We start from the raw sequence: 24,521 nt of genomic DNA, 5'->3' as shown, positions 1-24,521 counted from the left end.
GCTAGGCGGGTGTCCTCTTCCTCCCTCTCTGCTCCTTGTGTGTCCCTCCCGAAGCTGGGGAAGCTGGGCGCTCTGTCAAAGAAGAGGATGACCTTCCCCACATAGAGGAGGACCAGTCTTTGTGTACGAGAAGCTGAGCTCCCCTGTTACAACCTCCAAACAAGTTCTCAAGATAGACAAAGTGTGACATCTACACAACAACCAACTTTTACCCATAGGAGGATGATTAGGGAGATTTTTCCCCCAGTGCAGATACAGACTGTGAACATTTCCTGGATCTCAGGTACCCTGAGGTTGGGGTGTTTTGCTTCCCAACCTTACATTCTCCTGACCTCCAGAGGGAGCCCTGCAGCAACCAGAGCAAGCCACAGAACAGACATCACTTTGAACAGCCAGCTCAGTGGTCCTACTGAACATGGGGATTTCTGAACAGTGAGCACCTTTCATAAGTTGGCAGTTTGGAGTAGTACCAATGAAGCCTTATGAGCTCCTGGATAATGGGTATTAAAGTAAAACTTTGTCCAGTAAAGCCATGTTTTCACAGATAACATTGGGAAACCAGTCAACTGTATTACTTAGAAAACTCTGAGCTAAAAACTTAGAGTAACTTAGAGTAACATGACTCTAGCTAGACACAGGCCACTTTCATGGCTTTTTATTATATGGCATATGCCACTGGAAGGTCCTGAAACTCAGAACTATCACCCACAATGTCTGTAGTCAATGCATTAAGGAAGAATGAGCTGAGGGAAAATGTCTATTGGCTTACATAAAGGAACAAGAGTTCTGTTGCTCAGAATCAATAGGAAGCCTAAGTCTCAGCAGTACGTCATCATTCCTCAACTACAATCACCTTTTAAATATTCCTGGAGCTAGGAGGTCATATTGAGGCCAGGCCAGGTTCTCCAGCTTTCATCTTTGTAATCTGTTAGGGGTCTTTTTTACCTTATCCTTTGAGGATGAAAATGATAAATTCCATACCCTTGCTTTTTGCCATGTAACACCTTTCACCAGAGACTGTGAGAGCCAGAGGTGGTGAATGAATTCTAGCAAACAGTGTCCTCTGGTTAGCACAGGGCAGGCGAACATACGGACTCACAGCAGAGTAATCTCAGGCCAGAGCAAACCTCAGCACTGATAGGGGAAGGCTGACATGAAGTCCCACTCCTAGAAGAAGAACGCCAGTGGCTGCTGGGAGAGGGAGAATCAATTTTTATCAAGAGCATTGCCACCACCAAGGTTCAGTGAGAGACCCTGTCTCAAAATATAAGGCGAATAGCAACAAGAGAAGACACTTGAAGTCAGCTCTGGTCTCCACATGTGCATGCATGGGCAGGTAAACCCACATACACACCTCCTCTCTCCTCTCTCTCTCTCTCTCTCTCTCTCTCTCTCTCTGTCCCTCTCTCTCACACACACAGTGTTATTCTTTGAAGTGAGGGTGGGTTACAGAAAAGGAAAATGACTTTTATGATATTACGACATATTTTTAATAAAATTGTAAATAAAAAACACCAATTATTATTCTGTTTCTTGACCTAAGCAACTTTGCCATTCCAGTGTCTTGCTTTTCCTTATGAGCAAAAAGCACAGGAAAGCATGGCTGTCCTGAAGTAAGTTGGTGGGTATTTCTAAAGAGTAAGTAAGAGAGGTGGCGGTGACAGGAACGCCCATTCTGCACCTCTGATGCTTCATTCACTCCAAGCACGAGGAGAGTTCAGCCATGCTGGGTTCCAGTGGGGTAGAAAACCCAACCCCACAAGAGCAGAAGTGTAACAGCATTCAGGGCAAGAACTCAGGTATCACCTTGATGTAATGATTAGTCATAGGGCCACTACCCAGGACTGCACATTGGTCCCCAAAGCAGACCCTGAAGGGTCCTCAGCATCAGCCCTATTCTCTAACATTGTCGAACTAGAAACAGGCCTGCAGGAAAGTTGTAAGCCAATCAAGGCAGGCGAAAACCAGCTCTGCTTAAGAAAGTTTCAATTCTTTATCTGGAACAGAAGAATTAAGAAATACATACATTGTGTGTGCATGTGTGTGTGTGTGTGTGTGTGTGTGTGTGTGTACATACGCAGGTGTACATGTGTGTGTAGATTCCATACTTAACCTTATAGCTCAGATCAGTTGGGACCAGGATTCTTCATTTCCAAGTCTATATCTTTATGAAAGTTTTATCAAATAAAAACCAAAATATAGTACAAAGTTTCCATTTCAGTCATAGGGATTTTAAAAAGAGAAACCCTACATTTCACAAGTTTTTAGAAAGCAAAATATATTTGAGAAATTGAGAAAAAATAGAACAACAGCAAGAGACACAATCCCCCAGCACCCAGATATCATGAGGAGGTAACCTTATTAGGGTATTTAGTACTAGTTTCCAAAGATAAATAGGAAGTCTCAGTGTCCAACCCTGGCTTCCTTACTTCTGCCTGTTACTCCCTTTCTGACTTTACGAAAATGCTGCGGGCCAGGACCTACAGTGTTCGTTGTGGTTTCGTTGAACCAAAGGTGTTTGGGACTTGGTTTCCAACAGTAATGAACGGGCACACACAAGGAAACTCACGAGCAGCCTTGTCTTAGAACGTAGAGGCAGCCGTGGAGGCTGCACTGGGAAGTCAAGGTAAGGCGCTGGGTAGAGTTTTCTGTGTTTATTTTTCTTGCAGAACTCTAAATAGTTGCTTTAGCTCCGTAACTGTCCTCGCTTGGAGCCTCGGAGCTGTTTACAGAATCCAAGAGTTGCAGCGGTACATTTCCATGAGCTCATGAGCAGCCAGCACCAGCTGTACCTTTTCCATTTCACGAGTGCCCGAGACTATCCAAGCCACCAACGCCCTGCTTCGGGCTTGTGCCTTAATGTTGAGGCAGCCGAAGTCAGATGGTTAATTACCCGGCTCTCAGGGCTTCTTTACAATCCCTGCTTTGGTCACTATGTTAAAGCAATCAGAAGGTCATTTCTTGCCTGCCTCTTTATGTTAATTAGCTAGTTCTCTCGGCTCCTCCCCCTGCAGCCTCCCTTAAGAACTGTACACATCCAGCTGTCACGGGGTAAAGCTGACCAAGCAGAGAAACTTGGGTTTAACCCTGCGGTACTCTCCCCTTTGCCTGGGACTTTCTCTGGCAGTCCTCTCTATGCTTGAGGGTCTGGACTCCAGATCAGAGAAGAAATCGAAAATGGCTAAAACTGGCCGAGAGAGATAGTTTCTTCTTAGGATTTTACACTGTAAGGAGAAAGTTTCAGAACGCTTTGAAACAAAGTAAGAATGAAGTCTTGCTTCCAGCCAAACAAGTTGGCCTCTTTGTAGGCAGGAGATGTAACACTGGTAAATATTTACTGCAGGATTCTTAACCAGGAGAAACTCCGGCTTGTTCGAGGAGTAAATGTTTTACAAGCGAGGTGAGATCTGCGTGTGCCTCTGTGTTCTTTCCAAGTGACTTCTGGAGACAGTCTTAGATGACTGGCTAAGACAAAATGCCCTAGTGATCCCTGAGGCACAGCCAGATTGTGGGTACCATGTCTACCACACAAAGGAAAGACGACAGCCACCTGTTTGCCAGTCTCTGCACGTGCCAGCTGAAGGTGCAGGAGGACCAGCAACAGCCAGGTGGGTCTAGTGAGCTAAGCCCTGTGTTCTCTGACTTTCTGGTCATTTGCATGTCTGCGGAAAGGGTGGGCTGGTGTAGCTCCTGAGGTGTTCTGATTATAAAATGCTTTTTGAACTCCGAGGAGAGGAAGAATAGTGAGGCTCGACAGTGGGTTAACACGGTCTCACTGTTGATTTGAAGGGCTATCAGTAGTTAGAGAAGCATCCAGAATACACGTTCCTTGGAAACGTGTATTGAAACTTCCAGCCATTGTCAGTTGTGTAGAGCACAATAGAGTACATTTAGCTGAAAACCCCCACTGGGGCAAGGCTGACTTGGCTACTGAAGGAATTTGGCAGAGAACAGTTTTGCTGGCCTGGCACTATTCCCCATGTCCTACTGCTGTAAGGGCTTTGTTTAAATCTAGCTTTGTATGGACATTTGACTCATTCATTTGTGGAAAACACATATTTTTGACACTCAGTTTTTTATAGTCCAAAAGGAGCTGGAACAGATAGTGTGGGATTTTACTTGACGGGCATCTAAACTTCACACCTCATAGTTTTTCCATGAATAATCTTTAAAAAGCATTTCAGATTGACTAGGGAACCATAATGATTGATATGAATAGGCCAACTATCCCCAGTCTGTTGTTAAGGACACTTGTGGGAAAGGCTGTGTGGTGATGACGTCAGCACCCCACCCCGGAGGTTAGCCTCTTGGCAGCCTGGGATGGATCTAGACATGGCACATGAGCTCCTCATTTTGCTTCCCTCTAGACCCAGCTTTGGATTTCACTCTCAGAGAGAGCAGCGGCTAATAAACTGAAACCTCAAGTGAAAACCTTCAAGGTGGCATGTGTGCCAACATTTGGTGACTGTCCCAAGCCACCTCACTGCAAGAATCCTGAGCCGAGCCAAGTGATCTCATACCACACAGGGCTTAATATAGCATGAATAGGAGAGGATTCCTGCAAAATACTACAGTATAGTCATTTCAGAACATGCTACACCATCCGGGTTAAAATAAATTGCTTTGAACCGATATCTTTAGGCACCACTGTACACGGCTCCTGTGTTACTAGAGACCCTTAGTTTATTATGGTTTTTTTCATATGTTTATCTGTTGCTTCTTTTTACTTGAAATGTTTAAGACCTTACCTCTCTTCATCTAGATGTAATGTTTATAATAGAAATCAGTTGAAAGTGCCCTGTAACCTACCACCTAAAGATAGGCACTAGGGATATTTCAATAGGCAGTCTAACTTTTAAAAAAATGTTTATACTTGGATTATTATTTTGCTTGTTTTTTGAAATAGAAAAGGAGACTTATTTGACACACAGTACTCTGTAAACTGCCTTTTAATTAACAGTGTATGATGACCAAATTCTCAAGTCATTATATGCTCTCTAGAGTATTATTTTCAGTGGTCAATGTCAGACATTTTTCACTAAAATTAGCACTGTTGAATAGAAATTAACAGCTATATCTGTGCACAGATGATTATTTTCATTGGATAAATACTTAGAGAATGCTATGTTTAAAAGATTATTGCACTTTTTAAACTTTTCTTTCTGGCCATGTGGTTTTTCCACTCTGCAATAATGAATGAAAGGGTATGATCTCAGTAATACTGGGCATTAATTTTAAAATTTGTTTCCAATTTTATAAGTAGAAAATAATACCCCACTGTTGTTTTAATTTAAGGAAGGCTGCCTTGATGGTTTCTCTGGCCTCATCCAGAGAAGCCTGGAAATATCATTATGATGACACACTTCCCAAAATACCAAGACTAGCAGCCTACTCCTGTTTTCTCAGCCTGAAGCTCTTTGCTTGGAATGTTTTGAAAGCAATCATATTCTTCTGTGGCCAACTCTCAAAATATCTGCCCTCAAAACCATAATCCATAAAGTCGTGAGGCTCGCTAATGAAGTCCAGACTCGTCCCTGCGTGCCGCAGAAATGCCATCGAGAGGTCTGAACTGACAAGTGACACAGTTCCACGCTGGCCCAGTTTCTAGAATCTGCAAGCTTCCATTTATTGCAGTCTTGGGGTTTGAGGTACTCATTCAGTGTGGTTGCAATGGTTTTTCCCAAACACTATGTTTGTTTCTTCCTAGTATGTAAAGTTCAACAAGGAGGCAGACCCACCGCCTTAGAGTGAGGCGGGGCTACAGATTGATACGCCAGCTACCTGAGTTCATGCCTTTGGCCTCACTTCAACCAGGTCGATTTCTACCATGTCGACTCTGATTTACTAACATGTAACTCTGCTGAAGCATGGCCAGCTTTAGTATACATTCGTATATTGAGCCCTCTCTACAGTGTGCAAATGTATTTTATTTTTTTTTTAACTCTAGTATTTGAGTCTTTCTATCTAGTCACTCATGAAAATGTACTGTTTTGGTTGACTGCAGAGATAAACATTATTTGTTCTTTGACTATTTGGGCCTCTAGACAGTCAGGGCCGCCTTACTTCCATATGCTAACATATTCATCAGCCAGGAGACTCCACTGATCAGTGTCTGAAGGCTTTATGTGAGTTTCGTTATGTAGGTGTGATTGATGATGTCAGTGATCATGTGATCAAACTCAGTTACCAGCCCTTCTCTACATCTCTTGGGTAGTTCAACCTCCGGTCATGGGCTTAGTCTTCTTGATGTGGCCAGCCCTCCTCTTAAAACTGTCTAATGGTCTACTATAATCACTCCAGCCACATAAAAAGACACACACTATCACTCAGGAAATTCACAACTCATGAAGTTCTGTGAAAGGAACAGGGCCAAGAACACATATATTTATTTTTTTCATATTTGGTAATTTTCTGGTTGTGCTTTATTCTCAACATACCTTATCCGGTTTCCTAAAAGTCAAGAATTGAAAGACATCCTAAGATGCCTGTTTTCTAATGAGAAAGAGAAGGGTGGGGATTCTGATGGGAGGGGAGGTGTGGAGAAACTGGGAGGGGAAAACAAGGAGAATATACTGTATAAAAAACAATCGATTTTCAGAAAAATAAAAATATACAAAAAAAAGAAATACAGACCAACACCCTCAGCTTTTAATTTATAACCAATACATTTTAATTAATACCTACCACGGAGTAGATGAGTACCAGACACTGAGAATGCAAACACATTTTTATCCTAAGTTTGCATTCTAATGTAGGGTTTCTGAGGAATTAAATAGTAAGAACTGAGCAAATATTTTTCAACTCTTTGGGTAGACTCTAAACCACAAAATACACATTACATTGGATCATTGTGAATGTGATATTTTCTTCAAATGTTTCCTGTAGCTATGTATGAATGCCCTTAATTTATTACCTAGGGAACTTATTAACTAAATTAAAGAAACTTATGTGCACCAAGAGGGACTTCAATAGGTTCTGCATGGTTATAAATGTTAATTTCTTTTAGATAAGGTTATCACTAAATACAGTTATGGTTCTCCAAATAGATTTGTACTTTCCTTTGTGGTTCTGAAGCATTGATTCTACACACACAGTGTGACATCGTATGAGTGACATATAGCCAGAATGGACCTACACTTGCTTCTGTTTTTCTGCAACCAAAAGGGAGCCTTGCAGAGGCTCAGATGACCTTTGTTCTAGCTTTGCAGTATCACTTGCATTTACAGCCGAGGATTGGTAGAGATAGGTACAGATTACTTTAGAAGAGTTTGGAAAGGGAGAAGCTTTAGGCCTGAAAACTGTTTCTTGTGTTCAAGCTTATACCTAGTGTAGGAATCCTTACCGTAATAAACTTCCCTGGTGGATGGTGGTTCTACCAGATGGCTTAATGATACAAGTTCTATTTTGTAAGGTAAAAAGACTCGGGAGATGGGCTGATCATCAATATCAATATCATTAATTCTTCTGAACTTACTGCTTGTCCTCAGGATAAACTTTGAAGCAAATATATTCTTACCACATGTTAAAAAAAAGGCACAGCTGCCCAAGGCCATATTAATTACATATTTGAATGTATATTTAAGAAAAACAAATAAACAAATGTCATTTGTTTTTCTAATATTAAGAATAAAGCTTAAGGCAGTGGTCTGAACATCCTTGGCTCTCAAAAGCTATTTATTTGAAAGCAATAAAATCAATAATATTCTAACTAATGAAAAACCACAAAACTTATTACTAATACCATGGGTGTTAGAGAGGGTGTCATTAGTAATTTTTTAAAAGCAAAAAAAAAGTTTGCATTCCCACCAGCAATGGATGAGTGTACCCCTTTCTCCACAACCTCTCCAGCAGAGGCTATCATTGGTGTTTTTTATTTTAGCCATTCTGACAGGTGTAAGATGGTATCTTAAAGTTGTCTTGATTTGCATTTCCCTGATCGCTAAGGAAGTTGAGCATGGCCTTAAGTTCTTGAATTTTGCATGCAAATGGATGGAAATAGAAAACACTATCCTGAGTGAGGTAAGCCAGACCCAAAAGAGGAACATGGGATGCACTCACTCATATTTGGTTTCTAGCCATAAATAAAGGACATTGAGCCTATAATTCGTGATCCTAGAGAAGCTAAATAAGAAGGTGATCCCAAAGAAAAACATACAGGCATCCTCCTGAATATTAACCTTCATCAGGCGATGAAAGGAGACAGAGACAGAGACCCACATTGGAGCACCAGACTGAAATCTCAAGGTCCAAATCAGGAGCAGAAGGAGAGAGAGCACGAGCAAGGAACTCAGGACCGCGAGGGGTGCACCCACACACTGAGACAATGGGGATGTTCTATTGGGAACTCATCAAGGCCAGCTGGCCTGGGTCTGAAAAAGCATGGGATAAAACTGGACTCGCTGAACATAGCGGACAATGAGGACTACTGAGAACTCAAGAACAATGGCAATGGGTTTTGATCCTACTGCACGTACTGGCTTTTTGGGAGCCTAGGCAGTTTGGATGCTCACCTTACTAGACCTGGATGGAGGTGGGAGGTCCTTGGACTTCCCACAGGGCAGGGAACCCCATTGCTCTTCGGGCTGATGAGGAAGGGGGACTTGATTGGGGGAGGGGGAGGGAAATGGGAGGCAGTGGCGGGGAGGAGGCAGAAATCTTTAATAAATAAATTAAAAAAAAGAAAAAAACAAATAAAAGCAAAAAAATGTGAAAAAACAAAATTTAACATTAATTGGGAAAATCAAAATCTTTATAACAGAAGTGAGATTTCTGAACCTGATGCTAGCAGGACATTCAAAAGATGAGTACTAGTTAATGTCTTTAGATACTTGATTTCCCAAGAACTGAAAGCACTCAGTATTACCACCTGTAGCCAATACTATGTTGAACGTGCTTGCCAGTATACTAAGTTTCTTTAGGAGAAATAAAAGGCTAACATATTAGAAAGAATTTGAAGTGCCTTTATTTACGGACGACCAATAGAAAAAACCCAAAGAGAATCAAGACTATTGGATAAACACACAATGTGTGTGTATCTTATAGGTATACCTGTAACACCAGTACTGAGGTGGTCTTTCTGGCCATTAGCCCAGTTCAGTGACCCTGTTACAAGGGAGTAAGTACACCCCCACCTCTCTCTCTCTCTCTCTCTCTCTCTCTCTCTCTCTCTCACACACACACACACACACACACACACACACACACAGAAAGAGAGAAAAGAGAGAGAAAGAGAGAGAGAGCCCGAACTCATGAGTTGGAGGGTTCACTATTATTAAGGAACCAGCCTCCCCCACACTGACCTATAGAATCAAGGTTTCATCATTGTAATTCCAGCCAAATTTCTTTTTAACTTGACAAGCTAGTTTAAAATTCATAAGGAAATCTAAGGAATCTAGAATAGTTAATACATCTTGAAGTTGACAATTTCTAATCCCGGATTTCTAGATGGTGTAATATTGGTTTAAGGATAGAAAATCAATTCTTGGGACAGATTTGGATACCCAGAAATCAATATATTTTAAAGTTATATGTTTGTTTCATTTAGTGTGTGTGTCAGGTGCATGGGCATGCATGTGTGAAGGCTCGCATGTGTGATGGCTCGCATGTGTGATGGCTCGCATGTATGATGGCTCACATGTATGATGGCTCACATGTATGATGGCTCACGTGTGTGATGGCTCACGTGTGTGATGGCTCACATGTGTGATGGCTCACATGTGTGATGTCTCACATGTATGATGGCCCACATGTATGATGGCTCACATGTGGAGGTCAGAGGACGAATGAATGGTGGATGTCAGTACTCTCCTTCCACCAAGGGGTTCGAATGGAACTCAAGTCATCGGGCTTGGCAGCTAGTGCCGTTACCTGCTGTGCCATCTCAGAAATCCCATACAAAGACCACAAAATAACTCTAATAAGAGAAAAGGGGGTATTTTCTGTAACATTTCTATAACAAATATTAGAACATATTTCTAAAAACAAACTTGAAAACCCATTTTTCTATAAAAGTCAGATTGAGATGGGGTACGACTGAAACCCAGAAGCTAAGTGTACAAAATTTCTGGTGAAAGTGTAAGAGAATATCCCTGCCAATGGAATGCAAAGTTTTTCATGCCAGGCATGAAAATCACTAAGCTATAAAAGTATATCAATTAGATTATCAGCATTGAAAATATCTACTGTTTAAACGGTGCTGCGGAGAAGGGAGACTGGGAGAAAATAGTGTGTCACACACACACATACATGACCTGCAGCTCAAGAAAAAGAATTTGATTCAAAATGTGGGCCAACGGTCTGACCATACTTCTAAAACAAAATGGCCAACAAGTACATTAAAAATGCCCAACACTGTTCTTTCTTAGAGTAATGCAGAATTAACCACCACAAGGCATCACCATGCATCTGTACATGCTGTAGTTTGTGGGACGTCACCATGGGTCCACATGTTAAATGCTATAAGCGGGTGTGGTACTCCTGGGAGGTGTTGGAGCCTTCAGTCAATGAGGTCCATTGGAAGGCCACAAGGTTGTGAGATACATGCCTTTGGGGTTAATGGGTCTTCTGCCTTTTTCTCTTTAACTTTCTGACCACAGACTCCCCAAAACTCTGCCACACTGCTGTGCCACCACAGGCCCGAATGATAAGACCATGAACTTAAACTTCTCAACCTGTGAGCCAGAATACATTTCTCCTCTTTCTAAACGGGTAACTGGAGAACTGGTGCTATTTTGCCACAGTATGAAAGATAACTAATGTAAACATGCTGGTTAATTTTTTTTATTGGTTTTTCTAGACTGGGTTTCTCTGTAGCTTTGAGCCTGTCCTGGAACTAGCTCTTGTAAATGAGGCTGGCCTCGAACTCAAAGAGATCCACCTGCCTTGCCTCCTGAGTACTGGGATTAAAGGCATGCACCACCACCGTCCCACCCTGGTGTTAAAATTTAAACCACTAATAACATGACATTTGAAAGAAGATGTGGAGAACTTGTATGCTGTTGTGAAGTGGTTTAATCGGTTTGAAAACTGAGTTAGTAGTTTTATTTTATTATTTTGTTTTGTTTTTAGAGTTAGCTCTATGAACCATCACTTCCATTAGGAAGTATAAAATGAATGAATGCACAAAGCAGTTTTTATTTATAAATGGCTGTGCATAGATAAACACACTGTGTGTATCCATAGATGGAATACCATTTAGTAGAGAAAACTGGATCACTGATATAATCAGTCATGAAGGTGAGTCCGGGGAATACTGTTTTGAGTCAAAATAAACCAAACACCAAAAAGTTTATGATGTATTATATCATACATTAATTACATATAGATATAATCATATATCTAATTACATGAAATTCTTAAACAAAACTAGGCCATGATGACGGAAATCACAACAGTTGTTCCCAAGGTAGGGAAAATACTCAAACAGGAAATAAAGGAACTTGTTGGGTAGCGAACATGCCTTACATAAGGATGGAGGTTTGGTTACTTGAGGATATACAGTTGTCCAACTTACCCATGCATTCTATTGTATGTGATTTGTCCTTCCGTGCTTTTAAATGTGAGACTGCCTGGAAGGCTCTGCTCTCTAAAGTTGCCTCCAGGCCTCTCTTGGCAACTTCAGTGAATAACGAAGGAACTGGAGTGTCCTGGTGAATTTCAATTACTCGTGGAAGAAGAAAGAACATATCCTATTGGCAGTGTGGCCACAGCTCAGCTCAGGAACTATCAAGCCCTCAGTATGAAATGTGAGCCATTACTCTATATGAGCTTGCTAATTAGTACCACTTTGTTGTTTAAATTATCTCTGAGCTGAGAACTCCTATGTTAATAGCACAGTAACATAAAATTAGCAAAGTAATGAGATTAAGACAGATAAATGGAAATATGATTCACTGTCTCACAGCTTGGGCTAGGGGTAGAGATTAGTGGTGGGCTATGTGATAATCATGAACAAAGCATTAAATTTGATCCCCCAAACCCCCCACCCCAAATAGCTAGGGAGAGACCTTAGCGTTTTGCTTTTTACAGCCTCTGTCTGGCATAGAACATCATTTAGAGTCAATGGCTCCTCTGAAGTTTTTTCAAAATTCAGGTTTTTCATTAAATCCATGGTATCTCATTAATATTCTTGTAGCAAACAGCAAAAATGGACCATTTTATGAACTTTCTTCCCCCTCTTAACTTCTTCCTCTTGCTTAAACCCATGAAGAACCTCACTCATTCTATTAAATAGATGTTTTCTGAACCTCTGGCATGAAGTACTCTCTTAAGGTACTAGAGGGCAAAGCAGGCAGAACGTCCTGCCCACCTGACACCACTTTCTAACAGGCCAAAAGGCAGACAGTAAGGAAAGAATTAGGATATGTGGTTTAAGTGGTTCTTCTACAAACAGAGAAAGAGAATGGAAAGGACAGAATGTGTCCTAGTGGCAGTGCTCGTTAAACAACCAGGCAGGATTCACTAAGAAAGAGGAATGTTCAGAGTCCTGCAGGAAGTGAGGGAGAAAGCTGCGCAACTCTGGGGTCGCAGCCCTCTGGGTTTAGTTTGGTGCAAAAGTACAGATAGGGAGGCTGATGAGTTAGACTCTGCATGAGATTTTTGTTCTTCGTTCCCTGGCTTTAGCGCAAGCTCACTACCCCGCTGCCTGCATGTACAGGGATGACCATCTACACACTTATGATAAATTGAGCTTAGAGCAGGGTTAAGACCATAACAACAAAACAGAATACTCACAACAATATCTGAAGATAACTGGGGGACTATTATATAACGGTGTGTCAGATGGGGTTCACAAACTTGGGGTTGCACCTAGTACTTGAGAGCCAGCAGTAGGATTGCAAATTCCAGGCTAGCCTGGGCTACAAAGCAAGGCTTCGACTCAAAAGCTAACCAACCAGCCATCAAATGGCACAGCTGCTGGAAGCTGCTAGGTTTCCCCATGGTGACTTTCCACCTAGAATGTCTGGGGGAGGGGGATGGTAGGGCTGAGAATTTTCCTTTCTAGCATGTTCTCATCTGCTGTTTGCAGCTGCTGCAGGTCACACTTTGATACCAGTGCTTTGAGGACGGAGTTGGCTTACATGGGTGATAAGGACGGAGTAAGAGCTGAGAGAAGGGATGGAAGGCACTTATATAAGGTCTTTGGTTTTGATTCTGAATGAGATGACTACATACTAATTTGGACCTTTTAGTCATTTACAGCCTTGGCATTTTTGTGGAGAGGTAACCACCAAAAAGTTAGAGATGAGGTAAAAACTTATTCCCTGACAATTGCACTGCCATGTTAAAATAAGGTAAGTCTTAGGCCAAGCTCTTTTGGACTGGCGGGCACTTATCAAGCAAGCATTTATGTGCAAACAAGAATGAAATAGTTAATATGATGCTCCAAACTTCCTTTGCTTTTAGTAATCTGTTACATCTTTTCTATTAAGCTTGCTCAGACAAAACAGCATTCTGCAGACAGTGTTCTGCGCAGTTAGTCATTAGCTAGGAAGTCTTCTCTTCAGTAATGCACACTGGACTTTGCAGTAAAAACACTGTACACTGAACCCGGATACAGACTCTGTGCCTTGCCATATCCTTCCATCCATTTGTGCAAGACTAGGAGTTACTGCTAAAATAGCTTAGATAATCCAAGGTTCTTGAATGTCAATAATTTCAATGCAAATTTATTTCTGACCCTTGCTGCAGGAACTCTCACATTTTCTGACACTGAGATAGATAAGTGTGGCGGTAGTAATGAGAATTGCTTGGTGTTGAAAACAGCCCCTTGGGGACAAATACCCCAGTGTGTCATCGGATACCAAAGGTAGTGAACTTTGGCGAGCCTTCAGCGCAAATCATAAACCTATGCTGATGCCTTCTGAAGCCAGTTGCAGCTGTCATAGGGAAAAGTGCACACTCATGGGTTCTGCTATCAGACATACATACAACAGTGATAAAGTCTGCACAGCGTTCAGAGGTGGAGTCTGGAGGCCCCATGGGATGAAGGGTAAGGCCTCGGCATACCTACAGCCCACGTACCCGTGTGCGGCCACAAGTGGGGAAGGGAACACAGTACTAATCTAACCGTAATCCTTATTTTCTGTTCTGTGTTATGTGAGGGACTTACAAGACCCTGTGGTTTGCGGAGACAAGCACTAATGCTGCAATGTTTTACAACCTTTGTGAGAGCAGAAAAGTAGCTTTGTGTCTTAGACCATACCACAGCATTCACATATCACCTATAGACAAATTGTGTTTATGGAACATTAGTTATATTCCAGATACCACTAAGCACTTTATTTATTTCATTACGAAAGGTAGCTAAGATAACCTTGAGTCAGACCTGAGTCTAGGTTGACTGAGCCATGCTCACTGCCTGTTCCACACTCAGGTAAATTTGTAAAAGAGTTGCCCTGGTGGCTCATGCCCTTGAACTCATTCTGTGGTTTAGTTGCTTCAAATAGGCCGCTACTAAGTCACCAATTAAATTCTATATGGATTTGAAGCGCATCCAGTTGAAATCAGGAGGGTAATTTTTAGTCTAAACAAAACTGGTAAGAAAATATAACTGTGTCACTGCAAACCTATGGGCCCTACGCCAGCAACTTGCGGACCAGGCTAGCAGTTTTGTTTAATGCTGAGAACCCGTGTCTTACATCTTATGAAGTATTAAGCAAAGTAATGCACCATTTTTTTTTTTTAACTTGACCAAAATGGCTTGAGAGAAATGGTTCGGGTTTTGATTCTTCAAATGTACAAACTTAAAAGGGGCTGAATAACGGTCACTATTGTAATTACTTCACCTTTTGTTTTTGACAGTCTCATGTATGCTAGGCAAGTACTCAGCTACAGAGCTACAGTCCCAGGCCCAGCTTTCTTTTCTAACTTAAACAGGAGACGACATTTCAAATGTTGAGTCAGCTATTCTATTAAATCATTAACTCGGCTTGAAATTTTAATCAACATTTTGGCAAAGGAAATTTCACACCTGTGTTGCTTTTTAATGAAGTAGATGGGAAAATCTAGCAAAATACCCCAAAGTCAGGATTTAAAATGTACTAAACACTTTATTCTTTCTAAAGTCGCATTCCTTCTACCTAGTGACCAGACACCTTATCTGCCAGGGATGTTGATAGCCAGCTAAATGCACATAGGAATATGATCTAGACTTTCAGCCAGGGACAATGATCTGGAGGGATTTGAGCCATGACATCCTGAAGCAATTGGCATCAAATCTTCTCTTGTTCCAATACAGTTTGCTAGACACTAGGATATAGTAGGTATGGTGACACATGCTTAAGATCCAAGCTGCTCCAGAGACTGAAGTAAAAGAGTCACCAAGCTCAAAGTCTGGCTGGCCTAAGAGCGAGTTCTGTCAAAGGCAGCCTGGGCCACTTGGCAAGATCTTGTCTCAAAGTAAAGTAAGAAAAGGAGGACTACAAACACATCTAAGTGGAAGAGCACTTACCTAGCCAGCAAGAGGACCATGGTTAAATCCACAGAATGGCTAACAGAACAGCACACAAGTTTTAAAGAGGGCAGGGCATTGCCATTTAAAGAGAAAGAGCAAAATAAGGAAAAAGTCTAAGAACATTAAAAGTAGACCATTTTGATCTGGGGTTATCTGGGTTATTCTTAGTCATCTGCAGAGAATGGGGTTGTATATAAAGATGTGTGCACGCTCATGTGCATTTCCGTAGGTGTGTTAATAAACCAACCACAGGCAAGACATACTAGCACTGCTGACTATGAATTTTTTTTACTTAATAAGATAACTTCATTTATAAGGTGTTTCAGTCTCAAATATGGGTAGAGTTAAGATATTTTTCCACTGCTTTTCATTTTGAGAATGAAATTAAGCTAAACTTAACTAAAGAGAGTGACTATTTTGGTTGTGAAGCAATATCAGCAAAGTCTGGAGGGAGTTTTAGGAAATAAGTGTAGCCACAAATTTAAAGACACAGAAAAAGAAGGAAAACAAATCTAAACTGTATCATAGACGTGTGAACTTCCCTCTGCCTCTGTGAGCAAGTCTCCCACTCTCAGCCTTAAGCTTAAAACACTGGTTCTGTCCTCGATCATTGCACACCCCAGATAAAGGAAAAGATCTACTCTCTAAACAGTTCATTCAAGTGGTTGGCATTCGTAAATTGCTGCGTGTCAAGGTTTCAAAGATCACTTAGTCCCACGGACATTATACACAAGTCTTAAACTAGAACTGAAAACTGTGCTCAAGGTCAGTGGTTAGGACAATGAACTGCATCTGTGTACAGCTATGTAAGAGCTGACACCTCATATGGATAGGGAATTTAAGATGTGGTAACTGCAGATTAATTTCATTTGAACATAGCAGAGTATTTAGGGACCAGTGTGTAGCTCAGTAGTTACACAAGCCTCACATGACTAAGTCACCAATGCTGCATGCATAGAAGAAAATAGACCTGATGTATACTAATTCTAACATTAAACATGTAGACAACACAATGAGTGTGTAAGAGGAGGGGGATAAAGAAGAAATGACAGTAGAAGATGGGAGATTAGTAAGGGCATGTAGATGTTAGATGTATGGAGCCAACTGCATCAAAGAAATGAGGAAGAAGAAAACGGGGAAGTGCTGACTTAAATATCCATCAATGAACAAATAGATTAAAAAAACAATGTGTTATATAGTATAGTGTAGTTAATGTCACTTTATACCCCTAAAATAAAGCTGTAAATACTCTATGCACTTCATCACCCCCTGAGAGAGAAAGATAGGTAGGTAAGTAGGTAGGTAGGTAGGTAGGTAGGTAGGTAGATGGATGGAGAGATAGACAGATAGAGAGACAGATAGGTAATTGAGCATTATTCAGCCTTTGCTACTATATGAATGAAGACATTATACTAGGTGAAATAAGTTAGACATAAAAGACAGGCAGATGGCTTATCAGGTATAGGCACTTGCAACCAAGTCTGATGACCTGAATTCCCCTTCTGGGAACCACATGGTGGAAAAAGAGAACCAACTCCCCCATGTGTTCACTGTGCTACACACAGACACACACACACACACACACACACACACACACAGACACACACACAGACACACACACAATTTTAAATACAAATACTGACAAATTTAAAAGACAAATATTGAATACCCCACTTCTCTGAAATATGTGGAAATGTCAAAGCCAGAAAGTAAATGGTAGTTTTCAGGGCCAGGGAAAAGCTATGGAATGAGGCATTTACTGTTAAATGAAGCCAGGTCTTGGGTGAAGGATGTGAAGGAAGCTCTGGGGAGAGGGTGGTTATGGTGATCCTTAGCAGTGACGTGAGTGTGGTTAATGCCATTTTACACCCTTAGAATGTTAAAATGGCAAATGCTCTGCTCTGTGTACTTTACCACTTAGAATAACTAAAATGTCATCATGCAATTAGAATAATGTTTTCTGATCCTCCAAGACTGATTTATTCCGAGAATCCAATGATCATGAGACATTACACCTAAAGGGCTATTTTCAACTTTCCTGAGAAAGTTTCAGGTCACATAAATGGTGGCAGGCTGGCTTCCTTTCTGCTGGCTAGACCTGCAAGGACCTGACTTCAGCAGAGCACTGTGCTATGCCGCTTGCTCAAAGACTCAAGACAGAGTTGGATGGGCTTTAGGAACCTGAGAAACTCACATTCATTATCTTCATCATGACTGTGTTTTGTGAATCATGAAGGAATTTAAAAACAGTGTTATCTGTCTGCTGAGAGGGAAGGATGTAGTTTATCTGAATTCAATGCATGAATATATGGTAACCGATCAGTAGTCCTTTAGAATAGTGGTTTAATTCTTATGAAGAAGATATTTTTGCATCAAAATTATGTGCTTAATTTTAACATAAACACTGCTGGACAATTAGTTGAGATTAACATTAAGAATAAGGCACTTTGAACCCATGTGTCTGCTCAGGAAACATCTTCGGTATCCCACGAAACGTAGATTGTATTTCTGCTCCTCTCTCCCTCAGCAAAGTGAGCTCCATTACAGCATATGGGAGCTTTTCACACTGGGAGCTATTCTCAGGGAAAATGTGATTACAGATGCTGTCAAATGAAATATGTATTTCCAAATGGTACTGGTTGACCAAGCACATCCAGGGACACAGTCTGCATCTTTATTAGCCCCCAGGCCCAAAAGAGGCAATGGTGTAGAGAAAGAGCAAGCGGATCACTCTAGAATTATCTATCGCTCCAGAGGCCCACAGATGCTCTAATAAACACATTTAAGGTTACAAAAGCCCTTCTCATAGAAGCACATAACACAGCAGTCTTCTTAATAACAAAATAGCACCTTCAAATTATGAAGAAATGGGTATATTCTTGCAAAAGGTAATATTTTCTCTTGTTACTGTTTTGCTGAGGCTCAGCATATTGAGTGGCTAGAGTCACTATTATTTACCTGCACACACTCTGGAACAAAGTCCTGAGAGTCAGAATATGAACATGTAACAGTAAAAAGAAAAGACTCCTTTTGCGTAACTGAAGTGGCAACAATCGCTGTGCAGGAATACACATGCAACACCGGATCCCGGGCTCCTGGTGATCATTTACTCATTTGTCACATAGGACTATATTTAAATATGGTTTACAAGAGCTAAAATAGATGCAAACTTGTAAGTCTTTGTGCTGTGCCAGTGCAGAAAGGAGACGCCAGAGAACTCAGCCAGGTCTAATGTTCACAGTGTTTGCTGGGGCCATATCCAGTTAAACATTCCAAAAGGTGAACAGGGGGAGACAAGTCAGGACTTGCATAAGCATTTCATGTGTCTGCTACTGCCCTGATGAGGGAAGGAAGAAAGGACATTTATCCAAAGAATAGTCTCTTGATGTTGAAATATGCAGTGCAGTTTGTTGTAAAATTCATGAAAAACCAAATTTACTCATTTAATAAAAATAAATATTTTTAGAAAGCACTAGGAAATAAACTTAAAAACATGAGGATACCCTTTCTTTTCATTAATTTACTGCTGGCTATTTTGCTTTTGTATTTTTTATTGAAAAAATTTTTAGTAACAAATACAATATATTATGATTATGGTTTCCCTTCCCCCAGTTCCTCCCAGACCCTTCCCACCCACCAAAATCTTTCTTTTGTCTCTCATTAGGATACAAGTAGGCACTTAAAAATAATAACTATAAAATAAAATGAGATAAAACAAAAGAAACAAACCAGAAGAGGACAAACAGAAGAAAAAGCCAAAGAAAAAGCTCAAGAAACACATATAAATGCAGAGACACATATTGACACACACAGAAATCCCATAAAACCTCAAAACTAGTTTCTCCATACCCTCAACTACCAAGCTGCCCTGAGAAGAATACTGTTTCTAGGCTGGGGAACCAAGTAGCAGAAACCTGATGGTCACTAGGCTTTCAGACTCAGGCTAAAGCTGCTTCACTCTTAGTGTCCTCTACCTTCAAGACCCTCCTTGTGGTCCACTGGATCCAAATCCCTTCCTCTAAGATGACTCATCAGTAAAATCACCAGCTACTTTTATAGTGGATGGAAGTATATTCAACAGATTGGGTGTCAACTAAACATATGGAAATAGAAAATAGAGGCAAAAACTTCTAATTCACCCTAATTTTTCGGGATGGGGAAATTGTGGTATGTATTAAAACAACGGGAAAGTTGCATATTTGTTGTAAACACTGCCACAGCACTGGAAGGGCCTGAGAAGCAGAGCCATTGCATACGCAGACAACACTGAGCTGAGCTCTTGCCAGGGGATTAGATGGGTGTCCTGGATAAAGGTGAAGATCTCGGACTTCTGATAGGCTGGGAGTAGGACAATTAAGTTACTTTGCTGCCAATATATGCTAGATCTTCCTATCTTGAGCCCAATTTCATTTTTTCTTCTAGAAGTTCTTGGTTCTATCTATTTGAATTGGGGTGTTCCTGGGGCATGGTGCACTGGGTCCCGTTCTGCATCCCCACTGCTATCCTGAGCTTTCAGTTCAGCTTTCCTGGCCTACTAAATCGGGTACCACCTATCTTTATGTTTCCAGATCCAAAATCTTGCTGCTCTCATTTCTCTTTGGTTTTTGTGACTCTGTGGTCCCATGCCACCTCGCCACTGCTTAAAACTCTTTATTGCTGCGTGTTCTGATTTTCAACTGGAGTAGAAGTGCATGTGTACATATGATGAATCAACAAGGTTTGAAAAAGATGTCATTTATACAGATTTTCCTTGGCATGGTGCTAGATGGTACATAGTATCCATTTAGAGCATAATTTGTGCTGGCAGACCTGTCTTGGCTTTATACCAATGCTATGGTTTGGATCCCAGTTATTTCCTATTGCCTATAGGTTAGAAACTTAGTCCCTAAGGAAGCATGAGTAGGAGGTGGTAAAAACCTTATAAGTAGGTTCTAGTGGATGGACTTAGATGATGGGGCTTGGCCCTGATGGGGTTGCTAGGACTCCAGGTACATTATTTCTATTTCTTTTGCCCCCCCCCAGAACAAGAAATGAAGGAATAGGCTTTGCCATTCCCATCTCAATGCACTGCTTCACCACAAACCCAGAGTCTTAAACATGCCTTTGACACTTCACAATACATCTCCGTAGAGTAAAGGTGCTCATTCATGACATTATCAGAGGGAAAAATACTATATTTTTAAAATATAATTTTAAGGGCTTTTTTCTTATTTTTAAATTCTCCTTCTGGGTCATCCTACTACAGGCCCATTGAGCTAATAAATGCTTAGAGTCTTTTCTTGAAAAAAAAAGAAAGAAAATTGCATAGACTTGAGAAAAACCTAGTTAGAACAAAGTGGGAAGACTGTTTTAATCCATGTGTTAGGTAGGCAGTGTCAAGGAGAGAAAGGAGGTTGCACCAACACTAACACAGTTTTATAAACCTATGAATCTCTAGCACCTACCATAGTCCTAACAAAAAAATGATTCTCAATGTTTGCTGAATTGACAAATAGCCAACGTATTTTACAATACGTCCTCCAATCTACAAGCAGTCTTTGCGGTAAACTTCTTAATGCTACCATTGAAGTTTATTTTGCCTGTTTTCAATTGTATGTTTTGACAGAGGGGAAGTCAAGGTATTGTTTACCTAGGACTAGAGGAAGTTACATTGTTTTAATAGTAGCCATAAGGCTATTTCACAAGAGTGCCATTTATCGTTCTAATTCGTAATGGATGTCTATAGTACTTTCTCTGCAACTGTTTCTTTTCAGTCACTAAGGAATCATATAGCTCAAATCTAATGCAGTTCTTTTATTTTATAAAAGAACAAAGAATTAATCAAAGTTCCATATTATAAGAATGCCAGAATTGCAAAGCAGTCTCCACATGGTGGGAGGTCATTTGGCTCTCAGGGAAGATAGCAGGAAGATCATGTATAAGAACCTAATAATGGGGCTGGAGAGATGGCTCAGTGGTTAAGAGCATTGCCTGCTCTTCCAAAGGTCCTGAGTTCAATTCCCAGCAACCACATGGTGGCTCACAACCATCTGTAATGAGGTCTGGTGCCCTCTTCTGGCCTGCAGACATACACACAGGCAGAATATTGTATACATAATAAATAAATAAATATTTTTAAAAAAAGAACCTATTAATGTATCTCAGTGGCATGGAATAACTTCTCTCATGGAAGAGGAAGTTATTCTAGATCAACTGGTTCCTGGGGGAATTACTAGTTATTGTGGTAGAGTTTTAGACACTAACTTACAGGATGTGTTCATGAGGAATGAAATTTGTGGATATGTACACAGTGATTGTGTGATCGTTTCTCAACATTCTTCAAGCAGAGCTTTATTTATTAGGCTCGGTATGAAAATCAGTTCATCAGAGAACTGACAGGATGTTGATAATGGCTGCTAAAGGGAGACAGCTTGGACTGCTGTTTGACTTAGGCTCATTACCAACACATTGTCATCATTTAGCTCTATGTTCCTAATTCTGGAGCCAAGTTGTACTCAACATTCCTAACACCAGAGACCAAGCTTTAACTCCTACACAATACTTCTTAAGATTTATAGAGTGATGATAGTTAAAAATATTATCAATCATTCATGCACATTTTAGAACAAATGGATTTCTCTCCATTGTCTTACCTAAGATGAAAAAAATCAAAAGAAGCCAGGCCAGTTCCTGCAGGACCATGTTTCCCACTTCTTGGGAAGCAGAGTAAGGAAAAGCCAACTCAAGGCCATCCTAGGCAACTTATTGAGGCCTGTCTCAAAATAAAATGTAAGCGTAGTGCTGGTAGAGCGCTTGCCCAGACCTTAGATTCAGTTGCCAGCACTGAAAAAAGAATTAAGGAAGGAAATGAGAGAGGGAGAAGAGAATAGAGGAAAGATGAATAAGGCTGGCAGAGTTTTATGTACTGTAATTTTGTGTAAGATTAATCTTTAACCTAAATATTGAAAATATGGTTTAGTATATGACAACTCCAGTGAAGAAAATATAAATTTGAGTGATTATTTCACGGATGGAACATAGTGCATGTCTGCCTCTTCTGTACGCAGGTTGTGATTTGTTTTGAGACAGGGTCTCCAGTCTCCAAATTCCTCAGATTGAGTTTTATTAGGCTGAGGGATACAATTAGTGCACCCATGCATTTTAAATGCATGCCAAGACAATATACTGGTAATTATTTCATAATCCTCTTGTCTTCACCTCCTGAGAGCTGAGATATAGGCATAATTCACTGTGCCCAGCTGCTTGCACCTTAAGATACAATGCAAATGGAACTATTCTCAGATGAGTTTTCTTACCTATTGAAATTTTTATTCTTAAAGATTTCTTAAACACTGTCCTGATGAGGTTCTAAAGACAAGTGATTCTGTTTAGTTTTCTTTGAACTCTTACAGCGTAGTTTTGTTGTTGTTGTTTTACTGTATGAGGAGTTGCACCTACAACCAGCACATGTTCCTTAAAGAGATTATCTTTCTCCTTGCTTACATACTGTCTCTTTCCCTGAGTATTATTTCTGTTACTAACTATATTCATTGGATTTTATCTGCATTTTATCTAAGGTAAGTGTTGGATACTCTTCTGCTGCTGTGGTAAAACACCTCGACCAAGGCAACTTATTAAAAATAAAGCCTTTAATCCGGCTAATGGTTTCAGGTTAGAGTCCCTTAGAGCTCACATCTTGATCCATAACCATAAGGCAGTGAGAGACATGGAGGGAAGGAGGGAGGGAGGGACAAACGGAGGGAGAGAGGAAGAGTAAGAGGACTAGTGATGGCACCATTCTCTTGGAACCTCAAAGTCTGCTGTCTTAGTTGGGGTTACTATTGCTCTGAAGAGACATATGACTAAGGCGACTTATAAAGGACAGCATTTAGTTAGGGACTGGCTTACAATTTCAGAGGGTTCGTACATGGTCATCATGGTGGAGGGCATGGTCGCAGGGAGGCAAGCATCATGCTGAAGCAGTAGCTGAAAGCTCATATCCTGATTGGCAGGTAGCAGGCAGAGACAGTGGGCTTCCATGGGCTTTTGAAACCTCAAAGCCCACTTCCTGTGACACACCTCCTCTCACAAGGTTATACTTCCTAATCCTTCCCAAACATTTCCACCAACTGGAGACCAAATATTCAAATATATGAGTCTATTGGGGCTATAATCATTGAAATCACCACAGCAAGGAAAATGCAAAACAAAACAAAAACCCAAAATCAAAACAAACAACCCTCAAAAAAAACCCCAAGTATTTTTTAGGTGGCACTAGAGATGTAACTGTGCTTTGAATTCTTGAACACTCCTTTCTTTTGCAGAAAAATATGTCATTGCTCAACCAACATTTGTTTTTGAGAAAGGAGACCACACTTTCAAGGTAAGATCAAACTATTCTGGTTTCAATAAGTCATACTTTAAGGAGGTAGTTGATATGGTAGCTGCATGATTTTATTTTGACCTTCTCCACTACCTGAATGCTCTTGGAGTTGAGACTCAGAGCCATCAGTTTGGTTGAAATCTCTAAGTTGTGGTAAAGTGGTTTGCCTAAAATAATATGCTTATTTGGAATGGCTTTAAAAACGGTGATTAAAAAAAAAAGAAACAGAAAAAGATTAGGAAAGTTAAATAGCTCCTTAGGTCCTTGCTACTGAAAGATCCTAAAACTGGGTATAAAAACTCCAGCATGCAATATTAGTTTGAAAGGGCTTCTAGAGTCTATCTGATGTGGAAACATCCTAGAACCGTAGGAGTTGGAGGATTAGCTGTCCCCACCCATTACCTTATGGTGGTTGTGAGAATTCATTCTTACATGCAGTTGTTAATGAACTGCTCACAAAATAAACTACCTTTACTCCTTTGTTCAAAAAGCAGATTCTTACTCCAGATCAGCCACTTCAGAATCCTGAGAGCAGGCGCCTCAAAACCCTACATTTTAAATGAGTGTTCAGAAAAGATTCTACAACCACTGAAATCGATAACCACTGAGTAGACTCTCTGTTGCCATGTTCTTGGTGAAACTGTAGCATGTCACTTTGTCCCCGTGAGCTGAAGAGCCCTGGCTCCTGAAATTCTCTTATACAGA

General features: G+C 40.7%; 1 protein-coding gene across 1 annotated transcript in view; it reads left to right on the top strand.

Moving 5' to 3' along the window:
* Positions 1-3,068: 3,068 nt before the first annotated feature.
* Ranbp3l (RAN binding protein 3 like) overlaps positions 3,069-24,521 on the top strand; it is a 44,519-nt gene continuing 23,066 nt past the window's right edge. The window contains exons 1-2 of the mRNA XM_041631188.1: positions 3,069-3,608; positions 23,758-23,816. Of these exons, the coding sequence (XP_041487122.1) occupies positions 3,518-3,608; positions 23,758-23,816 (150 nt within the window). The 5' untranslated portion in view covers positions 3,069-3,517. The remainder of the gene's footprint in view (positions 3,609-23,757; positions 23,817-24,521) is intronic.

Source organism: Microtus oregoni, unplaced genomic scaffold (genome assembly GCF_018167655.1).
Source record: "Microtus oregoni isolate MIOR12 unplaced genomic scaffold, Mior012 000036F_ref0000092, whole genome shotgun sequence".
NCBI classification, from domain to species: domain Eukaryota; kingdom Metazoa; phylum Chordata; class Mammalia; order Rodentia; family Cricetidae; genus Microtus; species Microtus oregoni.
Note: the sequence above shows the minus strand (reverse complement) of the source record. Positions and strands in the feature narration are given on the sequence as shown.